Below are 27140 nucleotides of genomic sequence, written 5' to 3'. Positions count from 1 at the left end.
ATTGAGTTGTGTGTGGTGAATTAGGGTGTTTGGAGTGCAAAAATATGAATAAAAGGTGCTCTAGGTAGAGGAAGAGAGATTGGATGCGTCGCATCCAATCTAGAAAAAGATCAGATTTCGTGCACCCTTAGCAGTGAAGTCGGCCCATAGCGTCCACCGTAGCATCCGAAGCTGAGAAGTGGAGGACGAGGTGGATGCGACGCATCCACCCTAGCATCAATCCCTGAAGCTGATTTGGATTAGAAATAGGAGAACTTTGGCCCACGACTTTGGTACGCAATATATAAGCCAAAAACGCCTCTTTTAGGTCATCTAACATATTGGGAAGGGGGAAAAAGCCACGACAAAGCTGTGGAGGCCGGAATTCATCAAGTTTCATCTTTCTCCCACCAAACTTAGTAATCTTTATGTTTCTTTGTATGATTTGTTGTTTGGCTACCATGTCTATATGGAGCTAAACTTCACGTTCTAGGGTTGTGGTTCTTTCATGACTATTGTTATTCGGATATTGATTTTGACTTCTTGATTTATCATATTAGTTTATTTATTCAATCTTGCACTTAATTATTTAATTGCTTGATCACCAATTGAATATTATCTACGAATCTAGAATTGAACTCGAAAGTGGGAATCCTATATTGCATACAGGATTGAGTAGGGCAAGTTCTTGAACTCGGGCATCGGGGAACGGATTCGTAGTTAGGATAGACATATACCTAATTGCCTTGCTTGGTTGATTTACAGGAATTATAAATGCGTTCTTGTTGATTCTAACTCCATAGACATATAGGCGTTAGGTTAGCTTGAATAGGCGAGTAAGAACTCGACAGATTCTTATGAGCATTAACCCTGTCAACCAATAAGCTAGATAAATCAGTCGGTCAATTAAATTGAAGAATACAATAAGATTGTTAGATAGCCCATAACCCTAGATCGTTTTCATTATATTGATATCATAAAAATCTGCTCTTTCTCTGTTCACAGTTTATTATTTATATTTTTCTTATTTAATTAGTTGGAATAAAATATTTTTAGATTTAATTCTTGTTTAGATAATAAGGATAGTCTAATTTAGTTAATAGTTAATTATAAGTCCTCGTGGGTTCGATATCCGACTTTTAGTCACTTTATTACTTGACGACCGCGTATACTTGCGTGAGTGTGTTTGGTCGCAACAAGTTTTTGGCGCCGTTGCCGGGGACTTAGAAATTTGCTATTTTTCTAGATTAGACATTTTTTTTATCTATTCATGTTTTTTTTATTATTTTATTTTAGTTAGTATTTTTTATTTATTTTAGCATGGCATCTTGGAATAAAAATTGTTCGAATGATGGTTATTCTTATTTTGATGATCCTTGTCCATATTGTGGAGGACCCCACTGGTGGAAAAATTGTCAGAATGTTCCCAGGAGCGAGTTGTGCGCACAATCTCAATCCTTTGAGTGGAATATTTGTAATATGTGTGGTGGTCAAGATGGCCATTGGGATGGTTGTCCTAATTTTGTTCATCCTTCTCTGAGCCCTTATTATGATCTTTCTAATGATATTTCTGAGTTTGATAGGGACAATGAAGTGCAGGATATGGAGCCTGATGCATATATTAGGGATATTCTGAGGCAAGTAGCAGAGCAACAGGATGAACTCAAAAAAGATATGAAAAGAATGAGGGCAGCAATCACAAGAATGAAGGCCAATATGGAAGAATTGAATGAAGAGAGCGAGTACCAGCAAGAGAAAATTTTTGAAAAAGAGGAGATTTTGAGCCAAACTTGGCTGGCAGAACAGGCTGAAAAGTTAGAAATATATGAAGCTCAACATGAGGAACTTACTGATGGGATGAGACACTTTATAGAGGGAAGATCTAAACTGGGACAAGGGATCTATAAATTTGTCACTACTATTCACGACTTGCAAGATAAATTAAATGCAAAGGTTGTTGCGTCTATCGCCCAACAAAATAGTAATGAGTTGTCAGAAGCTGAAAAGGAGCTTATACGCCAAATTGAGGAGCTAAAAGTGGAGAGCCAATCATTCGAGCATATTTCTGTTGATGATGCCCATGTTGAGAAAAGTACACTAGAGCCATGCGAGGTAGCAGATAATGTTATATTTGAAGACTCTAATGTGTGCACATATGAGGATATAAATAGTAATACAATTCTAAAGTTGGGGCGTGTTGGTCCTCATTCTAAACATTTTTCGACATTGTATTTGGATGATGACATGGAAATCGAGTCATCTAAGCCTTTGGAGGAGTCGATGGAAGAGGAAGATGATGCCTATATTTTTGAATTTGTCATGCCAAAAAGAAAAAAATACATTCCTCATCTAAAGGCCGAGAAGTGTAGAGTGAAAAATTTATTACTTGGCCTGGTTATCTTTGTAGCCCCACCACTGGAGCATAGCCGCAAACTGGATGCCATGTTAGGGGCTCAATTCATAAGTTCGAGGTGGAGGCAAAAAGTGGTTCACGTCGTGCCGCTACGTTAAATCAGGCGCTTGTTGGGAGGCAACCCAGCGTTACTGCTTTCTTTTATTTTTGTTTACTTTTTATTTTATTTTATTTTTATTATTTTGTAGTATTTATTTTTGTTTTGTAGGATTATGAGCATAGGAAGCAAAGCCATTAGAAGAGTGCAAAAGCGAGCTAGATGGTGAGGACTAAGTGTGGGGTGCCCACACAAAGGACGATGCCTGGGGGAAGTCTGAGTACCTCGTGAGCCGCTATTGCTTCGGCCTTTGGCCTACCAGGGAGTCTCGTTTACCCTCTTATTATTTATAATGTGCATTGAGGACATTGCAAAATTTTAAGTGTGGGGTGAGGAGATCGTTTGGATGAGTTTCTGTGCTATTTTAGCTTAGTTATAGTACTCATTCTTAAGTGTAGTAGCTTTTGTGAAAAAAAAAAAAAAAAATTAAAAAAAAAAATAAATCAAAAAGTAGAAAAATTGGACTTTTCCCGACGATTGATCTCCTAGACAGTTTTCTTGAGGGATTAAAGTCTAAACAAAAATCCAAAAATATGTCTTTTAGCTTTCCTTAGGTAGTAATAATCCCCTGTGGTTTTTCTTTGTGCCTCGGTTCTTTTCCATGGGATGTAGTTTGAACCGGGTAGTTTTTTTCTTTCCGAGTAGATTAGGAATTTAGGGAATAAAAGGAGCAAGAATGATGAACCTAGGCGCCCTTGACTTGTTTGATAGTAACATATTTATACTTTCGCATGTGTAGTATCTTCTGTATGATTTGAATTTATTGATGATGCCTTGTTAAATTGGATAGCATGTTTTGTGGCGCCTATGTCTCGTTTACATGACTTATGTTCACCTTGTGTTTAATACTTAATATCTCGTGGCTCCGTGAATACTTGCATTGCTTAAGAGTCGGAATGTGACCGTCCTTAATGAGTCATGTGCCATGTGTGGTGAGGTTTTTGTGTAGTCCATGTATTGTACTTGTGTCTAGAACTTGCCCGGTATGTGAGTTGAAGCGAAATTTTAGGTGATGCTCGGTTTGAAAAATAATTTTAGGCTTTCTTTGATCTTTTTGAGCTTATTGCTTATCACAAATAAAATCTATCCCTAGTTAAACCTTTTGAGCCTGTAGACCTTTTATTTGGTACCCACATTACAAGCCTACACCCTTTTTATTCTTAATTGACATTGTTTTGATCCTTTTACCTCTTAAAGCACTTTAAGTGTTAGATGAGCGCTAAAAGAAGTAAGAAGGGACTAAGTGTGGGGTGACTTTTGAGTGGAACCAATGAAAGAAAGAAGGGTGCACTTATTTTGTAAAATAATACGCCACTAGCGAAAAGAAAAAAAAAAGAAAGAAAAATATAGAGGAATAAATTGTTGTCTTATTCTTGCTAGTGGGTATGAATTAAAGTAGTGCTTAAAAAAAGAGGAAATATTGTTGGGGTGATATTATTTGTGGAATTGAAGTGGTGTTGAAGAATTTGCGCTTAAGTTATTTGATGATGTGTTAAAGTGCTTAGGAGGTTGAGTCACTATTCCTAAAATATATCCTACCCGTCCCTTAGCCCACATTACAACCATGAAAAAGTCCTAATTGATTTTAGATCGAGCGAGCTTACATTAGTAGAGATTTACATTAAGGGCAAGCCTATGGTACCAACTACATGCATGTGACTTCTTTTGTGAGAGTGAGCGATTTTCTTTGTGAGCATGAGATTCGAATGTGTGGATTGATTCTACTCTCTCTGCTTTTGTTGTGAGGGCACATGGTTTCACGAGGGATAGGTAACGTTATTAGACTTCTCTATGATGTTGGTTGTTCAAGCCATGAGTGCATAGTGACATTGAGTCGGTTTTTGAGGTTAGGGTTGTTGTGAGCATGTTGTCTTTGTTCGAATATGTTTAAAGAAGGGCATAAGTAAAGGGAAGTGTATGTGATGCATAGTCTAGAGCCTAATTGTTGCAAATAACCATGGTCATAGGTGCAGTGTGCTTTGAATGATAAGAGCTTAATTTTGTTTCGTCTACTATATGATGGTTTGTTCGAGGACGAACAAAGGTTTAAGTGTGGGGTAGTGATGTTTGGCATATTTCGATATGTGTTGATGTTACTTTACCCATGTTTTAACCGCTTCTTGATGTTATTTGATCTTTAAAATGCCCAACATGGTTTAATTATTGATTTTATGACTAATTGAGTTGTGTGTGGTGAATTAGGGTGTTTGGAGTGCAAAAATATGAATAAAAGGTGCTCTAGGTAGAGGAAGAGAGATTGGATGCGTCGCATCCAATCTAGAAAAAGATCAGATTTCGTGCACCCTTAGCAGTGAAGTCGGCCCATAGCGTCCACCGTAGCATCCGAAGCTGAGAAGTGGAGGACGAGGTGGATGCGAAGCATCCACCGTAGCATCCGAAGCTGAGAAGTGGAGGACGAGGTGGATGCGACGCATCCACCCTAGCATCAATCCCTGAAGCTGATTTGGATTAGAAATAGGAGAACTTTGGCCCACGACTTTGGTACGCAATATATAAGCCAAAAACGCCTCTTTTAGGTCATCTAACATATTGGGAAGGGGGAAAAAGCCACGACAAAGCTGTGGAGGCCGGAATTCATCAAGTTTCATCTTTCTCCCACCAAACTTAGTAATCTTTATGTTTCTTTGTATGATTTGTTGTTTGGCTACCATGTCTATATGGAGCTAAACTTCACGTTCTAGGGTTGTGGTTCTTTCATGACTATTGTTATTCGGATATTGATTTTGACTTCTTGATTTATCATATTAGTTTATTTATTCAATCGTGCACGTAATTATTTAATTGCTTGATCACCAATTGAATATTATCTACGAATCTAGAATTGAACTCGAAAGTGGGAATCCTATATTGCATACAGGATTGAGTAGGGCAAGTTCTTGAACTCGGGCATCGGGGAACAGATTCGTAGTTAGGATAGACATATACCTAATTGCCTTGCTTGGTTGATTTACAGGAATTATAAATGCGTTCTTGTTGATTCTAACTCCATAGACATATAGGCGTTAGGTTAGCTTGAATAGGCGAGTAAGAACTCGACAGATTCTTATGAGCATTAAACCCTGTCAACCAATAAGCTAGATAAATCAGTCGGTCAATTAAATTGAAGAATACAATAGGATTGTTAGATAGCCCATAACCCTAGATCGTTTTCATTACATTGATATCATAAAAATCTGCTCTTTCTCTGTTCACAGTTTATTATTTATATTTTTCTTATTTAATTAGTTGGAATAAAATATTTTTAGATTTAATTCTTGTTTAGATAATAAGGATAGTCTAATTTAGTTAATAGTTAATTATAAGTCCTCGTGGGTTCGATATCCGACTTTTAGTCACTTTATTACTTGACGACCGCGTATACTTGCGTGAGTGTGTTTGGTCGCAACAGGTAACCCCATTTCAAAATGAAGATAGAGCTTTTAAACAAAGGAAAGAAACTTTACATGCACCCATGAAATTAAAAGATTGATGTGTTATAAATAGAATTGTATTTAAGGTGAATGTCTATATTTTAGAGAGATTTTAGGGTTTGTTACTTGGTAGCTAAGTCACTTTTTTCTTTATAAATAGAAGGGTTCTATTCCATTTTAATTAATCTCAAATCAATGAGAATTCTATCCCTCTACTTTTCTTTGCTATACTTGTTTCTTCTTTTATTATTTTATAACACGTTATCAGTACGTGACTCCAACCAATTGAGTAGAGGCTCTGGGATGCATGCATGGCGCTCAACTTATACATAATATTGAGCATAATGATTGTCAATTATTCCATGAACGTCCTTCACAAATAAATTCTGGATTTAAGGTAAGTATTTTACCTTATTTTTCTCTTTTATATTCTTGAAATTCTATCATTTGATTTTAAATACAAGTAAAGACAATAAATTTTGATTATAACTCTAATGGAATTTGTAAGAAATTATAACCACCCGAAGTGGTAAAATTTTTCTATCTTGCCATGATCAAATTCATGTATGATTGTGAGCACAAAAAGTAAAAATCCATCCTATTGAATTTGCTTCATTCTCATTCCTTTAAGAGAATATGGTAGCAATATATAATAAGTCTAAAATAAGAAAAAATTATTACCGTGAAGGTATCAATGGATGTGGATGTGGCAATAGAAGAAATTATAATCGTCATCATTATTGATAATGAGAAGAATAAGGATTCTCAAAATAATCATTCACTATGGGAAAGTAATGTCATCGATTTGACATGAGATTTTGTAAAGCACATATAAATGATTATGGTCCATTCATGATATGAATGTGATAACATGTAATTTATGAATACGTATTTATTCTTGAAAGAATATGAACGTGCTAGTGGTAGTGAATATACCACACTCACCTCTAGAAGAAGGTTTGAGATGAAATAAGAAAATAATTTTATTATTATGGCATGAATGGTCATTGATCACGTACCTATTGTGATTATGCCAAAATATTATGGCAATGTGATTATTACAAGGATAAAAGTAATGGAAGCAATATAGCTTTATTGCCTACTATGATTTTGACCATGATCATAATGGTATAACTTTCTCCTTGAAAGAGATATTCATCATATGGATATTGATGAATATGTGGTAGTACAAAATTAATTGAGAGCTCTGAACGAGCCAATTATACTATTTTGGAAAAATAAAATTAATTATCAATAAGGTATTGTGTCGTAGTAAGTCTCAAAGAAACTTATTTAGTTTCTAAAGTATTTGCGAAAGCGGTTGGTTATATAGAGACTATAAATAAAGAAAATATTTAATATCTTCTATTACTATAACTTGTAGCGGGGGTAATATGTATGTGAAAAGTTACCCGCTTTATTCTCTAGTTTGTACTACCACATATTAGAGTATGCAACAATAAAGTAGAAGTTTATTGATATAAGAACCTATATCATAATAAACTTAGAGTTTATTGATAATTGCATACGTCATGTTGTAAACTTGAAGTTTGTCAATATTGATAATTTATCCGATTGGCATAATTGGTTTAGCCATGTTAATTCAAGTATGATGTGCAAAAATAAAAGTGAATTCACATAGGTAAATATTAAAGAACTAGAAAATTATTTACGAATTCTCTTATGTTGTTTGTTCTCTTTAATTAATAGACCAACTAAAATTGGGATTGAATCCCATGAATGCTGGAAATATCAAGGATGAATATGGGCACATTCACCTGTCATGTATACCACATAAGATGCATCTATGAGATGGTTACATGTAAAATTATTACTAACCCACAACCTGGTGTTTGCGAGGTAAGTTGCTCAATAATTAAATTTAGAGCATAATTTCCAAATTTTCTATTCAAGAAGTTCATCTTGATAAGTTGGTTTATATTATAGTTAATTTAGCAAAATAATTTATTGAGTGCCTCCACTTAATAGCTAAACTACTGCTCATGAGAACAAAGTTATATGTATGAGTGATATACATTATATACGAAAGTATATTATATTCTCCCCTCACAAATGGTTCAGGGTCATGAACCAAATAATTTCTTCTTATTATTATTGATGTGCGGTGTAAATTTTGATTAACACCATAACGCACAAAATTGATGAAGCATGTTGGTTTTTGTAACATGAGGGGGAGACAGGATAAACAGTTAAGAAAAAGTTATGGAATGAATTATCATTTTTACATCTAGATCTTCGAATAAAATAATATAAACTTGAAGTTCATAAATAGATAATTCATCTGCAATATGTTGCAAAGCATGCTAGATTTATTTGCTGACCCAAAGGAAGTAACTATATTCTCACTGCAAATGCTCCTATTAGAATAAGTCCTAGAAGGACAAAATCTATGGTACGCTTAAAGCGTATTAGACAAATCGGTTTCAAATAAAATTTTTGATTAAAAAAAATGAGCAAAGGATCAAAATGATCATAATAAATAGGCAAGTGCTCTAGAAGAGTACATGACATAATATTTCATAAAACCTCAAGAGAGGTTCAAGTACCTAAAATGAATGAAGAGGTCTCTATGTTATGTCTCTATGAAAAATATACTGGAACCGATATATAATATTCCTCGACTATATCTATGATAGCGCTAAGTATAGATGAGGATCTGAAGTCTGTCGAATACAGAAACAAAAATGGAAGAGACACAATTCGAATATAATTGGTTTCACAAGAAAGACATGTAGTTTTGGACATGTAGTTCAAACACTCGAAAGTATAAAGTCAATGATATGTGAAATTATTTTTATCTATCTTATATGTCTGGCATGACATGAAAACTTGATATGCATCTAAAGTCCATTTATATGGCTTATAAAGACTTATGACAATCCCCGAAGGATTTAAATCGTTTAAAACATAAATAATTCTTGGTCCTGAAGTACCACATCCTAAGTGCAATTTGTATACATATGTATCTTGCTATAACTAGAAGCATGATAATATGATAGCGAGAATTTTTACCTTTATGGAGATATTGAAAAGGACATTCCACGGCATTATATGAAGACATTACATATCTATCAAGAATGATGATTTCAAGGTGCAACATATTCATTCGAGTTAATATGACTGATTTATTTATCAAATCTCTACCAACGATATTTTGAAGATGCTGTATAAGATTGGAATGAGGCTCAAATATGTAAATTGATTGTCTCCTTAGAGAAAGTTAAATATGCGTTGTACTCTTTTTTCCTTACAAGATTTTGTTCCATTGGGTTTTCCTTGCGAGGTTTTTAACGAGGAAACCAAAAGTCATATTTCTAAACATGTGTACTCCTTTTCCATCTCTAAAAAAAATTTTCACTGGATTTTATTTTTGTTAAAGTTTTAACGAGGCACATTATCTGTTGAATAGACATTCAAGGGGGAGTGTTATAAATAGAATTGTATTTAAGTTGAATGTCTATAATTTAGAGAGATTCTAGGGTTTGTTACTTCGTGGCTAAGTCACTTTTTTCCTATAAATTGAGAGGTACTATTCCATTGTAATTAATCCCAAATCAATAAGAATTCTCTCTCTATACTTTTCTCTGCTATACTTTTGTAACGACCCGACTTGTCGTTTTAAGAATTAACGCCTCGTTCAGTGACTTAAGGTCTCAAGCAGCTTCACAATATGTATTATGACCCACGAGTGTGGTCGAGTTTGATTTACTGAAGATTCAGAATTAAATTAAAAGAACAATTCTTATTTAGAAGCATAAATGGAAAGAGTTGACCGGAGAGTTAACTCTTGAGTAAACGATCTAGGATTCAAATTCTCATGGTTCCAATAGCTCTGTATGGTAATTTTGGATGTAGGAGCGTGTCCGAAAAATTATTTAGAAGACCGTAGTGGAATTTAGCTTGAAATGGCGAAAATAAAAATTTTGAAAAGTTTGACCGGGGAGTTGACTTTTTGATATCGGGGTCGGAATCCAATTCTGAAAATTTTTATAGGTCCGTTATGTCATTTATGACTTGTGTGCAAAAATTTGAGGTCAATCGGACGTGATTTGATAGGTTTCGACATTAAATGTAGAAGTTGAAATTTCTTAGTTTCATTAAGATTGAATTGGGGTATGATTCGTGGTTCTAGCATTGTTCGATGTAATTTGAAGTTTTGACTAAGTTCGTATGATATTTTAGGACTTGTTGATATGATTTGACGGGTCACGAGGGGCTTAGGTATATTTTTGGATCATTGGTTGAAAGACAAAGTTAAGAAATTTGAGAGTTTTACCATGGTCAATATCGGGTTAAGACGACCTCCTTGCAGTATTTTGAGTGCGCGAGCAGGCCCGTAGCATGCTTTATGATTGAAATTCATATATGGTTTGTGTCCACGAGGTTCCGGATGAGTTTCAGGGTGGTTTCAGATCATTTCGGAGAAGTTTGAGTTTGCTGGTTTCTCGCGAAAACACTGTTCATTCGCAATTGAGAACCATTTATGGTAATTGCGAAAACACTGTTCATGTGAGGTACTGTTCATTCGCAAATGCGAAAATTTTGTCCGCAAATGCGAACCTGGGCAGAAACTTAAGGATTGAAAATCTGTCATTTCTTCATTTTCGATTGGGATTTTTGGAGCTCGGTTTTTGGGCGATTTTGAGGATTTCTTCACGACTTCGACTGGTGTAAGTGTTCTATATCCTAAAGTGATTATATTTCATGAATCTATGATTATATTCATCGTTTAATTCGGATTTAAATGGAAGAAATCAAGATTTTTACAAAATCTTCCAAAAACGAAAATTTAAGATTTGGAGGTCGAGTTGTTATTGAAATTCGATAAAATTGGTATGGTTGAACTCGTATCGGAATGGGTGTTCGCATTTCATAAAAATTATGTCGGGTTTAGAGGGGCAGGCCCCGCATTGACTTTTGTTGACTTTTTGGAATAAAATTTTAAATTGACGTATTATTATCCAGAATTGTTTTCGATGAATTTTAATGAAGTTATACAATTAATTTAGATAGATTTGAGCTGTCCGGATGCCAATTCAAGCAAAAAAGCTATTTTGGAATATCGGCCTAACTTCAAAAAGGTAAGTGTCTTGCTTAACCTCGAGTGGGGGAATTACCCCTTAGGCACTGAGTCTTATGTGCCATTTGTGAAATATGAAAAGCCGTGTACGCGAGGTGACGAGTACGTACTCGGGCTTATACATGCAAAATTCATTGAAATAAAGTCTTAGGCATTATTGCGTAGTAAATTGGAAAATTGTAAAAAATTATTAAATCATCTATTTGCCATGCCTAAATCCTTATTGTTGAATTTGTTTTTATATGATAATTTGATGTGATTATTACTTGAAATATTTATGAAATTTAGTGAGTATTGTTGATTTAATATTTCTTGGAAATTAATTCCAATATGAATCTTCTTATGTAAATAATTAATTTAAGCGAGCTTAAGAATAAGTGTTAATATAATTATCTAAATTTGCATTAATGAAGGTTTTGCTTTATGCTGAGTAATTTCTATCTCAATTGATTGTTTTGGGTGTTATATACATTGTGTGGAGCCTTGGGATATTTGTTGTGAAATTAATTAATTTTGTTATATCTTTGAAATTTGGTTGTGGCCATTGGGTAAATTATGATATGAATTGATTTTATTATATTGTCGTATTAATTTCTCGTGTAAATTGTTGTGTTGTGTGAGTTACTATTTGGGGGAGATAAGGGTGCCATTTCACCGTTGATATTATGTGGGTATAAGGGTGGCATTTCACTGTTGTTGTGTTTGTTGGAATATTGTCTGGACGGAGCGATAAGGGTGGCTATAGGAGCGATAAGGGTGGCTATTGATATTGTCTGAGCGGAGTGATAAGGGTGGCTATAGGAGTGATAAGGGTGGCAATAGAAGCGATAAGGGTGGCTATTGTCAGGGACGATATGTGATGATGTGGGGTTGTGGTATTGATAATTTTCATGTGATGTGATGATTTTCTTGTGTTTATTTTTATACCTTGTGCAATTTGTCTTGTTGTTGGTAAATTGATAACAATCTGATTTATGTTGAAATTGAGAGCATGTGGCTATTGCCAGGCGGATTATAAAATAAAATGTGGGCACGAGGTGCCGTGAGTAAATAATGAGAATATTTGGCACGTGAATTGTCCGTACAATTGTGATATGAAATGTGGGCACGAGGTGCTGTGATGAAATGATAATGATAATTGGCACGTGAATTGTCCGTGCAGCTGTGATATGAAATGAGGGCACGAGGTGCCGGAAAAATATGATGATTTAATTATGGGCACGAGGTGCCGTGAAAATATGAAAATGGTTTGAGACCCGTGTTTACGAAAAATATGAAAATGGGTTGAGACCCGTATTTTTATGATTATGAAATGAGGTGTCACATGGTGACTTTTTAATTGAAAGAATTATATTCAAAATATTTATTTGGAAGGATTTTTACTTAGAAAATATTATATGAAAGAATTTTATTTGAATGATATTTATTTGAGGAAATTATATTTGAAAAGATTTATTGAAAGAATTATATTTGAAAAATAATTATTTGAGAAAATTATATTTGAAAGAGAGTTATCTGGAAGAATTATATGTGAAAGACATTTATTTGAAGGACTTGATTTAATTGGGTGTACTTATGTTTATTAATTGTTGAGTGATATTTATGGTATTCTTGTTGTCTTGCTGCGCATACCACTGGTTGTTCCATGTTGTCCTATTGTTATTTATTTTCTATTATTTTGTATATTATATTGCACAGGTTATTAGACTAGTGAGTGTCTTGATTGTACCTCGTCTCTACTCCATTGAGGCTAGTCTTGATACTTACTGGGTACCGACTGTGGCGTACTCACACTACACTTCTGCACATTTTTTTGCAGAGCCAGATATTGAAGATATCGGACTTGAGCAGAGTTAAAGCGCGATCATAAGGATTCAAGGTAGAGTTGCTTGGCCGTCGCAGTCCCTTGGAGTCTTTTCATTTCATTGTACTGTTAATTTGTAATCAAACAATATTGTATATTCGGTCTTCGTGATCATTCCATGTATTCAGTTAGAGTTCGTGACTCAGTACTACCAGTCTTGGGAGGTTGTGTATTGTAATTATTTTCGCTGTTAGATTTTAATTCAAAAAAAAAATGGCTTCAAAATGTAATAGAAATCAGCTTACCTAGTCTTAGAGACTAGGTGCCATCACGACGCATGTGGTGGGATTTTAGACCGTGACAACTTTTTTCTTTCTTTTATTGTTTATAACATGATGGAAGTTTTATGTACGGAATAATTTGATTAATGGATTTGCTCATAAAGTGAAAAATAAGGAAAGGAAGTAACTCTCAGGAATCAAGCAAAGATAATTCCAAAAGCTAACTGATCAAGAGGTGAGAATTACTCAAGCCGTGTTAAAGAGACCTTACATCCCTTAGGAACCCAATATGGGACTCTATAGATTAGAGATGATGTCTTTATCTTATTTTTATTAGGCAAAGTACATATTTTACCCATTAACCTTGTACTCAAATCCCTCTTACACACTTGTTAAATATGAAAATAGTATTACACCTCAAAACTTTTAAAAGTGTATCAATTATACACCTCTTTTGCTATATGTCACACGCGTGTATTACACATAAACGAGGTGCATGAAAACCAAAAAATTCATTTGAAATTAAGTTTTTTTTCCTTTTTAAACTATTTTCCTTTTTAATTAAGGAAAAAAATATAACACGTCTTCTTCCCCAAACCCAAACCCCAGTCCCCCTCTCCCCCCCCCCCCCAACACACATTTCATCTTCTTCCCCAACCCCATCCTAGTTTTGTCTACCCCTTCATTTTTCGCCTCTCCAACCCCATGACTAAGAATAAAAAGAAGAAGAAGAAGAAAAGATGAGCTATTGGGTCTTGTAAAAATCACCATTATTGACCTTTTAATAAAGCTTGAAAATTTAATCGGGTCTTGTTGATTTTTGTGTTCCATGACCTAAAAAATTAGTTTGAATTCGTGATTATTGTTGAGTAAACATTTACTAAAAATATGCTGAAAATTTGGTGATTAATTTTGATGAAATTCAGAAAACACCATTAACAAATTTGAAGCTTTGGTTTTGAGCTTGAATTTGAAATTTGTATAAGGATTTGTGATGAATGTTATTAAAACTTATTAAAAATCGGCAAAGAGTTGAATCTATAGTTAGGGAAGAAGGTGCTTGTGGTGGAAGGGTTGGTGGTAGTATGGTGGTGGTGGAGAAGATGATGGGGTTGGAAAGATGAGGAGGGACAGGGTTTTTTCTTTTCTGTATTTTTTTCTTTGGGAAGATGAGGAGGGGGGAAGTGATTTTTTTTCTCGATTTATGACACGTGTCAGATGCTGACTGGTGCGTGTAATAGCAATCTTTAAGCAGATGTGGTCAAACACTGAAGTGGTGTGTAATTGACACACCTTTAAAAGTTTTAATGTGTAATATTATTCACGTATTTAATAGGTGTATAAGAGAAATTTGGAAAAAAGATCTACGGGTAAAGTATGTATTTTGGCTAATAGGTATCGTTATTGAGACATAAGTGTACAGATGAATTCAACAAATTAACTGGGGCAATGTGACCCGATCGATCAGTCGGGTAAATGAAATAGCTGAGACTTGAGAGCCATGATGTAGATGTGGGAGTAGTACACACTACACATACACAGCATAGCTTTTCTATTGTTAAAGAGTACAGATCCCCTTGCAAAATTGTTCTTAATTAGCACAATGGCAGAGTACGTATATATAAATATATATATATATATATATGTATGGATGAGCAATAGGGAAGAAATCATCTTTCAAGCTACGCATTAATATTATGAGATTTTACACAAATAGCCCGTCGAATTAATTTTTTTCTTTTTTTAGTCGGTATACATAGATTATATAAAATTATACACATATTATATAGATTATACATATATTATATATCTGCCGGCTATTTTTAGTTTAAGTGGTTGGGTGAGCTGCTATTTGGACTAATACTTCTAATATTATAGCACTATTCTAATGGCCATCACTGTTGAAGGAGTGTGTGTGTGTCAGAGGTGTAAAGTAGATTGTAGTGTTGCATTTCAAAGTACTTTTGGTTATAAGACAAATGATTGAGTCAACACTGAACGTATGTATTTTATAAATTACTATTAGATTGAGTCAATACTGAACGAAAGTCTTTAGACTCGTAAGATGAATTCACTAAGTTATCCAAAGATGAAATTAGTATTAATTAGTAGTAGTTGATTTTGACATTAATTTAAGGCTTTTATTTTCTTTACTTGAAAATTCTAGTTTCTCTATACATTTCTTGTTTTTAAATTGAAGAATTTGTGTGTTTTCTACGCCAAATGTATTCTTTTCAATGGAATATTATTCTTGTTCATTTTTAATTTCATAATTTTTACATTGAAATCAAATACTACTTCTAATAAATAAAATTAAAAAAAAAAACTCAAAAAGAAAGAAATCAAGGCGGACTAGTCATCAAAGGCCAACGCTTACAGTCCAGTGATATCGTCGTACCCTTTTAACATATTTTACGATCGATTAAAAATAATTATAATTTCTATTTAAATATATGAAAATTATACATTGATTATATATAAAAATATATTTATTATATAATATAATATTAATATACAAAAAGATACATTTATCGGCTATTATATTGAGGTACGGCTATAATGTGTTAATAAAAGTTTACTTTTAATTCATAATAGTTCGATTTAGTTCTGTTATCGTGAAGAAATTTTTTTTAAAAAAAAAAAGGAAAATCAAATCCACTGCAGCAGTTTTTTCATATCGACTGTGTTAGTTTTTCCAATTTTTTTTAACATAAATACGAACGCGTCATTCAATCTATTAGTATTATGGATAAACAATTCTATTAGTCAATATATTCTTGGCAAGAATTAAACAAACGGACAAACTTATTATCAATTAAATTATTATTATGTGAGAATTTTTCTCCGCAACACCTGCTAATGACGCCTAAAAATTTCTCAATATAGGACACAAAATTCAATATGAAACCTAAATAATAATATGCTACATTTAATTTTAAGAACCATTAGATAAGCAAAAATGGATTATTCAGAATAATCATATTAAAGATAACATTACAAATAAGGATCATGAATATATACGGAGTAATTATTAAAGAAAAAAATCACAGAATTTTTGTGAATTGTCTATGAGAAAAGATATACTGTATTTAAAAGTCAGCTCACAGAAATTTTCTTATTCAAACCATAATCAAGTCCAAAAAAAAGAATTTCAAACCAAATCAAACCAGAGACATGTTAACTTTTTATTTCATTTGATTTTTCGATTCAGGAAAAAAAAAATAACAAATACTATGAGGATTGCCGCCTTAGTAATTTACTCTGTTTCCTCCACGTCTCGTCACCACATTGAGTAGGAAAAATGCACCTGATAGGAAATTAGCTCACCATTCTCCCTCATGGCGCGTGGGCTCACCCCCACTTGAATCTGAACACTGTTACTCTATCGGATGCAACTATTGGAACCGACAATTACCTTCACATGAGAGTTACAAACCTATAATGTTCATTCTGTGGCTCTTCATGTATGAGTTTTCTCCATTGGTTATAGTCATGGTACCATCACATTGTGCGTATATTCGTTACATATATAACTGGATAAATAATCAAAAACTCCAACCTTATCTTCACATTTGTTGCTTATAAAAAGGGAGATAAGCCATTAACATAAAGGGCAAAAGAGCACAATATGGTTGGAAAAATGAGAGATAGCTCAGCTTCACCAAATGGTTCATTTACTAGTGCCATGACACTAAATGAAGAGAGGATAACCTATGTTCCCAGGCGTTACATTCTTCCCCCATCCTTACGCCCCGAGCGAACCCTGTGTGACACATGCTTGCCCGTTGTGGATCTATCCTTTCTGCAACACCCTCTTCTTCGGCCTCAGATAATCCAGCAAGTACACCTGGCTTGCAAGGAACTAGGTTTCTTCCAGGTACCCTACTTGTCGTGTTACGTCCATGTCACCTGCAATCACGCACTAAAATAAGATAGTCTTGCCCTATTTATTTACTTCAGTATACATAAAGTTCCTCAAGATAGGATCCAGTGAATAATATTCACACACCAAGTAAAAAGATGTTAGATCATCCGCATATAGAAAAAGCATTTGCAAATCAAGAAGAAGAAAGAACTTCATGTCATGCACATGGTAGGGTTCTAGGCTTCAACTCCTCTGTCTTCTCTCTTCCCTTTATTTTCAAATTTTTTAAAACAAGTGTCCAAGAATTCAGCTACTTTAGGTTGTCTAACAGGAAGGAAATACAACATCCTTCATAATTTCAACCTGAACATTAAATAACAACATGCATGTGATAAATGACTTTGCAGGTAGTTAACCATGGAATCCCATTGTCAGTCATGAAAGATGCCATAGATGCTGCGAGCGAATTCTTCGATTTACCAACTGAAGAGAAAAAGCATCTCTTGTCTTCAAATGTTCATGAACCCATAAGATATGGTACTAGTCTAAATCATGTCAAAGACAAAGTACACTTTTGGAGAGACTTCCTCAAGCACTACGCTAATCCAATCTCAACTTGGATTGACCTGTGGCCATCAAATCCCACATGTTACAAGTAAGTCTCTCATTTTCCTTTGCAATATGCTTTTGCTATCTTATAGATGCATATTCTTACTGTTCAAGAACGATATAATTTTTTCAAGTGCCTAAAGCAGCTTATCATGCAGGGAGAAAATGGGAAATTACACAAAGGCAGCGCAAAAGTTGCAAGAAGAACTCATGGAAGTGATATTTGAGAGCTTAGGACTAAACCCTAGTTACTTACATGAAGACATTGCAGAAGGCTCTCAGGTCATGGCCGTTAATTGCTATCCAGCATGTCCTGAGCCAGATCTTACACTGGGATTGCCACCACACACAGATTATGGTATGCTATCCATCATTCTTCAAAATCATCAGGGCTTGCAAATCATGGACCGAGATGAAAAGTGGCATGCAGTTCCAGTCATTGAAGGAGCTCTCATTGTTCAGCTGGGAGATCACATGGAAGTATTGAGCAATGGCAGATACAAAAGCGTTCTCCACCGAGCAGCAGTTAACTCAGAAAAAAAGCGCATTTCAATTGCCAGCCTTCATAGTCTAGCTTTAGGTAAAAAAGTTAGACCTGCACCAGACCTTGTCAATGAACAACATATCTTGTCCTACAATGAAGGAAGTTTCAGTGATTTCCTTGACTTCATTTCTCAAGAAGATATCATCAAAGGAAAGTACATAGACAAACTAAAAATAAAGTCATGATGATTATGGTCCCTGAGAGAGCATATGTGAAATCTCTTCTTCACACTCAAACTCCATGCTGCACAACCTCTGTGTTTGTACTTGTTTAAATGCACAATCAAATTATCAGTACCTATTTTTCCTATGAGTCAATCTAATATCAATGGTGAGAGGCTCTTCATTCTTCACGTAAGAGACCTCACTGTGACAAATAAATTATGGGACAAAGTTTACCAGTCTATTTATTTTTAAGTAGGATTCTCGCGAGAGGCTTTTCATTCTTCGCGACGGAAGTTTGACTGCAAGTTCAAGTTCCATAAGTCTGGCATGTCAATTGATGAGTCTTTAACCATAGAAAACTGTTTATCAGGGTGATCTCGCTAAATTTCAGAGGTCCAAGCTGTCTATCACAATCTACTTTATCATTTCAAAACTCCTTTCAACTAATTAGACATTATGACAAATACATCTACAGTTTCTTAAACCAAATCGCTTCTTTTTACGTATAACTAGTTCCTTACTGCACTTAATGGAATAAATGATGCGGTCATCACCTTTGCTAATCAAGTTGATTAGTCGCTATATTTTCACACTATAAAAGGAAAATATCAGAATCCATTGTTAATGCTACTCTAAGTGCCTGCAATTTCTCTATCTTAATTTTTTTGGTTTTACTTACAAATAATTCTTTATACCACCAAATGGCATAAACGATTTAGTTATAAAAAAAAAAAGGGCAGCCCAGTGCACAAGGCATCCCGCGTTCACAAAGGCTACGGGGAAGGGCCGCACTCCTAAGGGATATGATATAGACAACCTAATCTAATGCAAGCCGAAACCATGAGACAACTTTACCGTTGCTCCAAGGCTCCCCTTCAAACGATTTAGTCATCATTAGTCCTAATTCAAGCTGATACTTCATGTACTTAATAGAGTGAAAGGTTATCTCCTTAGAAACTAAGTAAAAGTGCTAATATTACTTGACAACAATATTTTCTTCAATCTAACAGATAAAAGAACCATAAATCCAGGATAGTGATATATATATATATATATATATATATATATATATATATATATATATATATATATATATATATCTTCCTCTCTCTCTCTGTATCTCTCTGACAAATTTAGAAAATGGCATGTTATATGTTTTATCTATTCAGAAAAGTACAGAGAAAATTCTGATTTTCCTCCATTTTGGGACAATCAGATTCCCCCTGGATAATTTTGTGAACATCATAGTATAATCTCAACCATCGTGTTAACGATTTTGCAAAGAGAATAACGGGATAACTCTAGAAAGCTAAAACCATCAACTTATTCAGAAGCGCATTAATCATAAGTGAGTAAATTAAGTAGTTTTCTTCCTCATTGATTTAATTTCTAATTTCTTAGATATTGATCCCATAGTTCAGAACTTAGCTTATCATGCAATTTAACATTGTTAAACCTAATTTTCCAAGTGTATGCTCGCCGGTCATATTATTAACTTAGTAACTAAACCACTATGAGCTTGAATTTGCAGTTTAATGGCTCCATTTCAATTATAAACAGTGATTTTTTGCTTGATTTCCATGGAATCTCATATTATATGAATAGCAACAGTTAAAATTGCAGATATACATGAATCTAAGTATCATTAGTAAAGATTTAATTACAGGAAAAAAATAGAGAAAATTTCAACTGATTCTTGGGGGGAAAAGCGCGGGAAAAAAAATACTTACGAAGCAAAGTGAAAAATTAATTCAATAAATTAGCGAGTTACTTCTCTCTGTCTTTTTACATCTCTGATCTTCTCCATTGGCGCCTTCTTTCTACTGATTCTCAACCGAAGTGAGCTTCGTAAAATGGGAGAACGGGTGATTGATTCCATGCCACGCGGGTCTACAAGTAAAACTATTCACTTTGGTCAAGTAGTCTGACACGTGTCCCTATTTGCGGCCCACAATTTTATAGCTTCTTTTTTTTTTCCATGTTAGAAAAAGCACATTGCTAATACGTTTCAAGTTTCAACATTTCAAAAATATGTTTCACAAAAATTTGAAGATATGTTTGCTCTTAGTTATTATCCACTAACTTAAAATCATATATAGATTCTACATCCGTTTTATAGCAATATATGAACTCTATAGATTTGTGCACTAGCTCTTCTTCTAGTGTGTTGGAAACGGTCGAGATTTTGGCACTTGATCCAAAATAGATGCTTCTTCTTATGTTTTAATTACCAAATATCGTGACTCCTGTAACAGAGAAGAAAACACCAAAATTATGTTTTTAATTCATTTCATTAGCTAAATAAAAAAAGAATTAGCTATAAAAATACAATTTATTGGTTCCTTACAAAGTACGATATGAATCATATAGTGTGAAGGGATAATTGTACTTTTGATCCCTCAATTATTAATAAATCCTAATTTAATCTTTAATTAATCAAGGACCATGTCTTTGTTTCCTTTACATAGGAAATATGTCATTTTTAGATGATTTATAAATCGAAGTCCTTAAATACAGAATAAAGTTTCAAGTAATTGAAAGTTAAATGCGTTTAAACAAATATCAGGCGGAGCCAGGGATTTAAGTGTGTGAGTTCTAAATTTTAAAATAAAATATTGCTTTTCAGGGGGAATCGAACCCTCATCTTTTCCAGCGAACCCACAACCCTTACCATTGAACCAAGACCTCTTTTGTTACTAGGTTCGGCAGTATATATTTATATAGATTTAGTAAATATTTCAATACAAATACAAGATTCCGGAAAAAGTCACTGGGTTCGCCCGAACCCGCACCTACTACTGTAGCTCCGCCCCTGATCACATGTTCAACTTCATTAGGGACTAAAATATCATAAGTTCAACACTTCATCAGGGACTAAAAGTGCTAATTTCCCATAGTAAAATTACACTTTTCAATTTATTAACTCCAAAAAATATTCTTAAATTATACGTATAGCTGAGTATAAAATAAATGCGTTCAAAAGTTATCTTCCCATTATAGAGCAAGCAGTATTCTATGTTTTTAAATGAAAAAATCTTTTCCTACCCTCCCATTGGTTAATCAACCCCATAGTCGGCGACTTTCCCAAGATATCACATTTTTTTATATACTAGATTTATGCACGGATCCAATATTGTGAAGTCTGGAATCACTGTCTGTGAATAATTTTATTTTAATATGAAATTGCAAAAAGAGACGAAAATTGAGGCATTATTGGAAAGTGGCACAATATTCATATCATGAGAATACTACACATATATACATAAATCTATTTACATATTGATAAAATGAGATGCATTTTACTACGAAAGTGGCATAATTTTTATATCCATGAGAGTACTACTTATATTCATAAAAGGTGATTCTTTCTCCATAATGTAATTGTTCTTCTTCTTTGCAGTGCAACAAAAGTATTTGCATTGACACCTGCAAAATCACAGAAAAAAGATCAAGTTTCAGTACCCATATAGCATAATGTATTATATGTTTTAGGGCAATAACAATCCAATTGATTCTTTTTAAAATATTTTTTAAGTCTGGTATGCTCTTTCTACCAGATCTAAACAGTTCAAATTTCAACGATATTCGAAAAATTGTTTTAAAAAAATTATGAAACACAGTTGCCCATCAATATCTTATTTTTAACATTATTTCAATCACAAGTGTTCAATTACAACAATCATGAGAATGATTTTTACAATATTCTAGATGTTTTCTCTGCATAGTCCTGGATTTCAGTTTCTATGTCAGTGGAGTAATATGTTCCCATGCTTGTAGTAATAACATGTATGTAAATATAGGATAATGGCAGTATGTGTTATTAAGCTTCCCTCTCATCTTTAAAGAAGAGATAATGGCAGTATATGTTATTTAAGCTTCCCTCTCATCTTTAAAACTTCTTTAGCAACAAATATCCATTCGGATAAATGGAAGTGTAATAGATGTTTGCACATTTTAGCTGTGAATGACATACCTTTTTAAATATTGTCGTTCTTTGCACATATGGTTGTAATTGTGTGCCTGTTTGAAAAAGAAAGTTCATTTATTGAGCTTAGAACTTTAATCAGCAAAAGTTAAAAGAGGACAACAGTATTGACAATACCAAAAAAGCCAAACAAATAAAAAAATAATGGAGTTAGCAGCAAGACAACTTTCAAAGTGACAAATACAGCTTTATCTATTAAATAAATGATAGTATTAAGTCATTCCATAAATTCAAAAGTCCAATAAATACATAGCTAGAATGCTTACTCCATTATTAATAACTCAATCTTTGCCTCTAAAAAGATGGTATAACCTGATGCAGTTCTAAGATGAAAATTAAAGACTAAGTTATTATGTTCTTATGGAGACACGATAGTGAATCGAACACTTGGAAAAAAATATATAATACTTGGAGAATGAGTTAATTAAGTAATATGAGAGATGGGGTAGTACCGTAGGCAGATTGTAAACAAGTAAACTTACCTAATATCACAGCAGCAAAAGTGGCTTTAGCCACATCCAGAAATAGCATCAAAATGCCTTCAACCGCATTCCAAAATAGTAACAAAATAACTTTTACCGCATCCAAAAATAGCAGCAAAAAGTGGCTTCAAATACACCGCAAAACAACAGCATAGGCGCTTATTGAAACATTTAGAAGTGGTAACAAAAATGTGTTCAACAATGGTCAAAAATAGCTGTAAAATCTCTGCCACAACACTTCAAATCAACAACAAAATTGCTTTTAATTATAAATTATATATTTCTGGTGTGGACCTCTACTATAGACTCCTTGGCTGTATTGACATTTATTTTTGCAAGAAAAACTTCCATACATGAGTACTCTTTCATCACATGTATTATATGTGTATCTCTATGAGATACAGAAATCTGATCGCAGCACTGTGGTGCCTTAGTGCTAGTAATAATCTGGCACTATTCTAAATACTATAACTTTATATTAGAAGCTAGAGATCGATGGTTATACGAAATCAAACTTCTTTCTTTCATAATTTTTGGATGTAATTTCATTTTAATCTATATCGCTCTTGCCACCTAAAACAAAACAAAGCATTTAGTAAAAAAGTTATAAAATTAAAGATCGAGGAAACAATCCATAAACTAATAATTGGAATGTTTTAGAGTTATTACTTTATGCACTTCTAATTTGAGATTAGAAAGCAAACAAAACTAAGTAAATATGTTGTACATCAATTAAAATTGCTAGAACTTTGCAAGAAAAAATTAAACAATGCTAAAAGATGTAAGAACATGTGTATGTAGAAACTACACATGTATTGGGCTATTTTTTAGAACTATTGTATTAATTACATCTCAAAACTAATAATATGAGCAGATAAAGGAACAACAACTGAATGTAAATTATATACTCGTTGATCTAAACCAACATTACTTTTAAGCGCAATGTAAAAATTAGATAATTGTGAAATATTTATTAAGGATTTTAAAAACATTGAGTATGGATTAATTTTTAATATATCCATCAAACTTTTTACAATATCTTCATTCAGTTTGTTTGAACATGCCATTCGATTTCTTACTTCATTTTCACTATCAAAGAAGTATAACTGAAGGTTTTTTCCTTTTTGATTAGTTGGTATCAAGTCATTTATAAAGTGATACATCTGTCCTTGAACACGAAATGTATAAATACCATTATTTCTCTTTGCTAGCTCTTTATCATATGTTACTCCAAGAGATGTGAACACAAATATATTATTGTATGTTCTGATGTAAGTTGAAAATATTTTGATTCCTCACTATTTCTCATATAAAGGTTTCTTAACTCTGTTGGCATTTCATGGGATATTAATTGAATAAAACTGTTGCCACAACAAAATACAGGCGGTTCATATTAAAACTTTGTTGCTCCACAAAATTGGCATTTCGGTGCATCTTTTAATTTGACATACGATTTTCTGCTTGCATACTACTCGAACAACCAGGTTCTGTGAAAACATACCCTGCATATGAGAACTCTAGTTATGAGAAAATTTCAACCTATAAAAGAGGTAATTACTATTGTTTTTAATAAATGCAGTTTAAACAAATTTTGAATTTTAATCTTACATGTTCTTCTTCTTGAAAAAGGCAATGAGTCTCTTACATTAAGAGAGCCCTGATTGGTAGAAACATTGGTAGCATTAGAGGTTGATGCGTTAGCAGCATCAACACTAATTGAACTTTTCGTAAGCCGTCGTCTTTTCAATTCAGCTATGTTTGCACGTCGTCGAGCCAAAAGGGCCTCTTTTTTATCAGGTGGCATAAGTCTATATAATTCACGTCTCCTAGCCCTTTTGTCATCACGTGTTTTTCCAAAGGTCTGGTTATTTTCATGATTTCTATCCGCCATTAAGGCGACTTTTCTATTGCCTGAATATTTTTCTATTGACCAAGGCTTAAAAAAGGAAAAAACTATAATTTTAGCTATATGTTTATCATCGATGAATGATATACATAATTACATAACTAATTTTAGAGAGAATATATTACCTTGTAATCGAAAAGAGTTAAAGTATGATCATTTGATAACCAGAGCAAATGGTATTTAAAAAATGAACAACTTTTGATGCTTTGGCCAACACCTCCTTAATACGAAGAAGCTACGTGAAAAAAATTAAATCCAACAAAGAGCAGTACTTACCATACAGTGATTTTGTCACGACCCAAAACTAACCACTGCCGTAATGGCGCCTATCGTGGAATTAGGCAAGCCGACTCATTTATAAAACAAACCGATATTTTTATTTTAAAGATAATTCCAAGGTTATTTAACATAAAACCTCCATTTAAAGAGTTCAAATCAAAGAAAAACAGAAGTGCGGAAAAGAAAAACCCGACATCGGGGTGTCACTAGTTATGAGCATCTACTACAATCTGTCTAACAATATCAAGGCTAACTCAGCCTGAAAAATAGCTAAATATAACTAGAGGAAGATAAGAGGGAGAGGAGCAGGGGCTGCAATCGCCAAACAGCTACCTTGCTATCTCTAAGAAAATCTGCAACCAGAACACTCAATAATCGCTACCGTGTCTAGCTACACCTGAATCTGCACACAAGGTGCAGGGAGTAACGTGAGTACGCCAACTCAGTAAGTAACAAAAATAAATAAAGACTGAGCAGTAGTGACGAGCAATAAAGCATATAACATTCATATCATGAAATCTCTGTAAAGTACAACATGCTTTAAAATCGGTGTTTGAATCAAATCATCTCGTTTAAACCCGGTTCCAGTAAAAATTATTTAAATATATTTTTCCAACAGTTTTTCAAACAAAGGCTCAATGCAAAGGTGAGCAAAAATGATAAAATCATAAACAGAAGGTGAGCAAAAATGATGAAATCATAAACAGGCCCTCGGGCAAACCTCACAGTCACTCGTGCCACTCGGGCATACCTCATAATCACTCTTGCCACTCGGGCATACCTCACAATCACTCATGCCTCCCAGTCACTCAGCACTAGCACTTAGTAGGTACCTGCCCTCACTGTGGGTGTGTACAGACTTCGGAGGGGCTCCTTTAGCCCAAGCGCTATAATCTGCACGGACAACTCACGTGCTGCACGGACAACTCACGTGTTGCACGGACAACTCACGTACTATAATAATAAAGTATGCTGCAGGCGGGCAGCCCGGATCCACACTCATCCTCACAAATCAGGCCCTCGGCCTCACTCAGTTATAAATATGCTGCAGGCGGGCAGCCCCAATCCACACTCATCCTCACAAATCAGGCCCTCGGCCTCACTCAGTCATAAATCTCTCGAGCCACTCGGGCATTTCAGTAAAATGGGGCATTCGGTCCAAAATATTTATATGCATCAAAAGAAGAGTCATAAAACTGAGTTATGCGGTAAACAAGTATAAACATGACTGAGTATAGATTTTCAATCGAAAACAATGAGAGGATAGTAAGAAAAGGCCCCTAAGGGTCCAAACAATACTGGCACAAGGCCCAAACATGGTATTCAACCCAATTTACATAAACTCTTTCTAAAATATATAAGTATCATATAGTTTCAACAAAATATGCAACTTTACAGTTGCTACGGGACGGACCAAGTCATAAATCCCCAACGGTGCACGCCCACACGCCCGTCACCTAGCATGTGCGTCACCTCAAAGTAGTAAAATGATACGAAATCCGGGTTTCATACCCTCAGGACTAGATTTACAATCGTTACTTACCTCAAACCATGAAATTCTTATTCTGCAATGCCCTTTCCTCGTGAATTGGTCTCCAAACACCTCGAATCTAGTCATAAATAATTCGTTTCAGTCAATAAAATTTATTGGAATTAATTCCACAAGATAATAATGAGTTTCCATAAAAATCCAAAAATTAGCTCAAAAACACGTCTCGGAACTCGACAAAATTTATAAAATCGGGAAACCCATTCAACCACGAGTCTAACCATACCAATTTTACAAAAATTCGACCCCAACTCGAATCTTCGATTTAAACCAAGAGGGTTTTTAAATTTTTCCAACTCAATTCACCAATTAAATGATAAAAATAACCATGGATTCGGGTAATTTAACCAATATTGAGTTAAGAACACTTACCCCGTTGTTTTCTCTGAAAATCACCCAAAATCGCCTCACTTCCGAGCTCTAAATCGCCAAAAATTGAAAATGGGACGAAGTGCCTCGCAAAACTCACTGCCCAGACTTTTTTTCTTCGCGAACGCGGTCAGTGCCTCGCATTCGCGAAGCACAAAATAGCTCCCGTCCAAATTCCTCCTTCGCGAACGCGACATCACCCTCGCATTCGCGAAGCACAAAATGCCTCTGCCTCAATGCCTTCTACGCGAACGCGTTCGAGCCATCGCGAACGCGATGATT

General features: G+C 34.2%; 1 protein-coding gene and 1 long non-coding RNA gene across 2 annotated transcripts; one reads left to right on the top strand and one right to left on the bottom strand.

Annotated features, from left to right (window-relative positions):
• Positions 1-16534: 16534 nt before the first annotated feature.
• LOC108944425 (uncharacterized) lies at positions 16535-20137 on the bottom strand. Its single transcript, XR_001968456.3, has 3 exons — positions 20019-20137; positions 17837-18212; positions 16535-17015 (listed from the first exon to the last, which is right to left on the bottom strand). It is a non-coding gene; the product is annotated as an uncharacterized lncRNA (long non-coding RNA).
• On the top strand, positions 16735-18309 carry LOC104092177 (flavanone 3-dioxygenase 3-like). The gene is made up of 3 exons (XM_009597710.4): positions 16735-16983; positions 17379-17626; positions 17739-18309. Exons 1-3 carry the CDS (start codon positions 16735-16737, stop codon positions 18307-18309), a joined length of 1068 nt encoding a protein of 355 aa, XP_009596005.1.
• Positions 20138-27140: the final 7003 nt, after the last annotated feature.

Source organism: Nicotiana tomentosiformis, chromosome 1 (assembly GCF_000390325.3).
Source record: "Nicotiana tomentosiformis chromosome 1, ASM39032v3, whole genome shotgun sequence".
Classification (NCBI taxonomy): domain Eukaryota; kingdom Viridiplantae; phylum Streptophyta; class Magnoliopsida; order Solanales; family Solanaceae; genus Nicotiana; species Nicotiana tomentosiformis.
The sequence above is the reverse complement of the archived record's forward strand: the minus strand, read 5'-3'. Positions and strand labels throughout refer to the sequence as shown.

What these genes read in the sequence shown, in the direction of transcription:
- LOC104092177 (XM_009597710.4), top strand. Translation starts at nt 16,735, where the DNA reads ATGGTTGGAAAAATGAGAGATAGCTCAGCTTCACCAAATGGTTCATTT. An exon ending in AGGAACTAGGTTTCTTCCAG is followed by an intron (nt 16,984 to 17,378) that starts GTACCCTACTTG and finishes ATGACTTTGCAG; the next exon opens with GTAGTTAACCATGGAATCCC. An exon ending in TCAAATCCCACATGTTACAA is followed by an intron (nt 17,627 to 17,738) that starts GTAAGTCTCTCA and finishes CTTATCATGCAG; the next exon opens with GGAGAAAATGGGAAATTACA.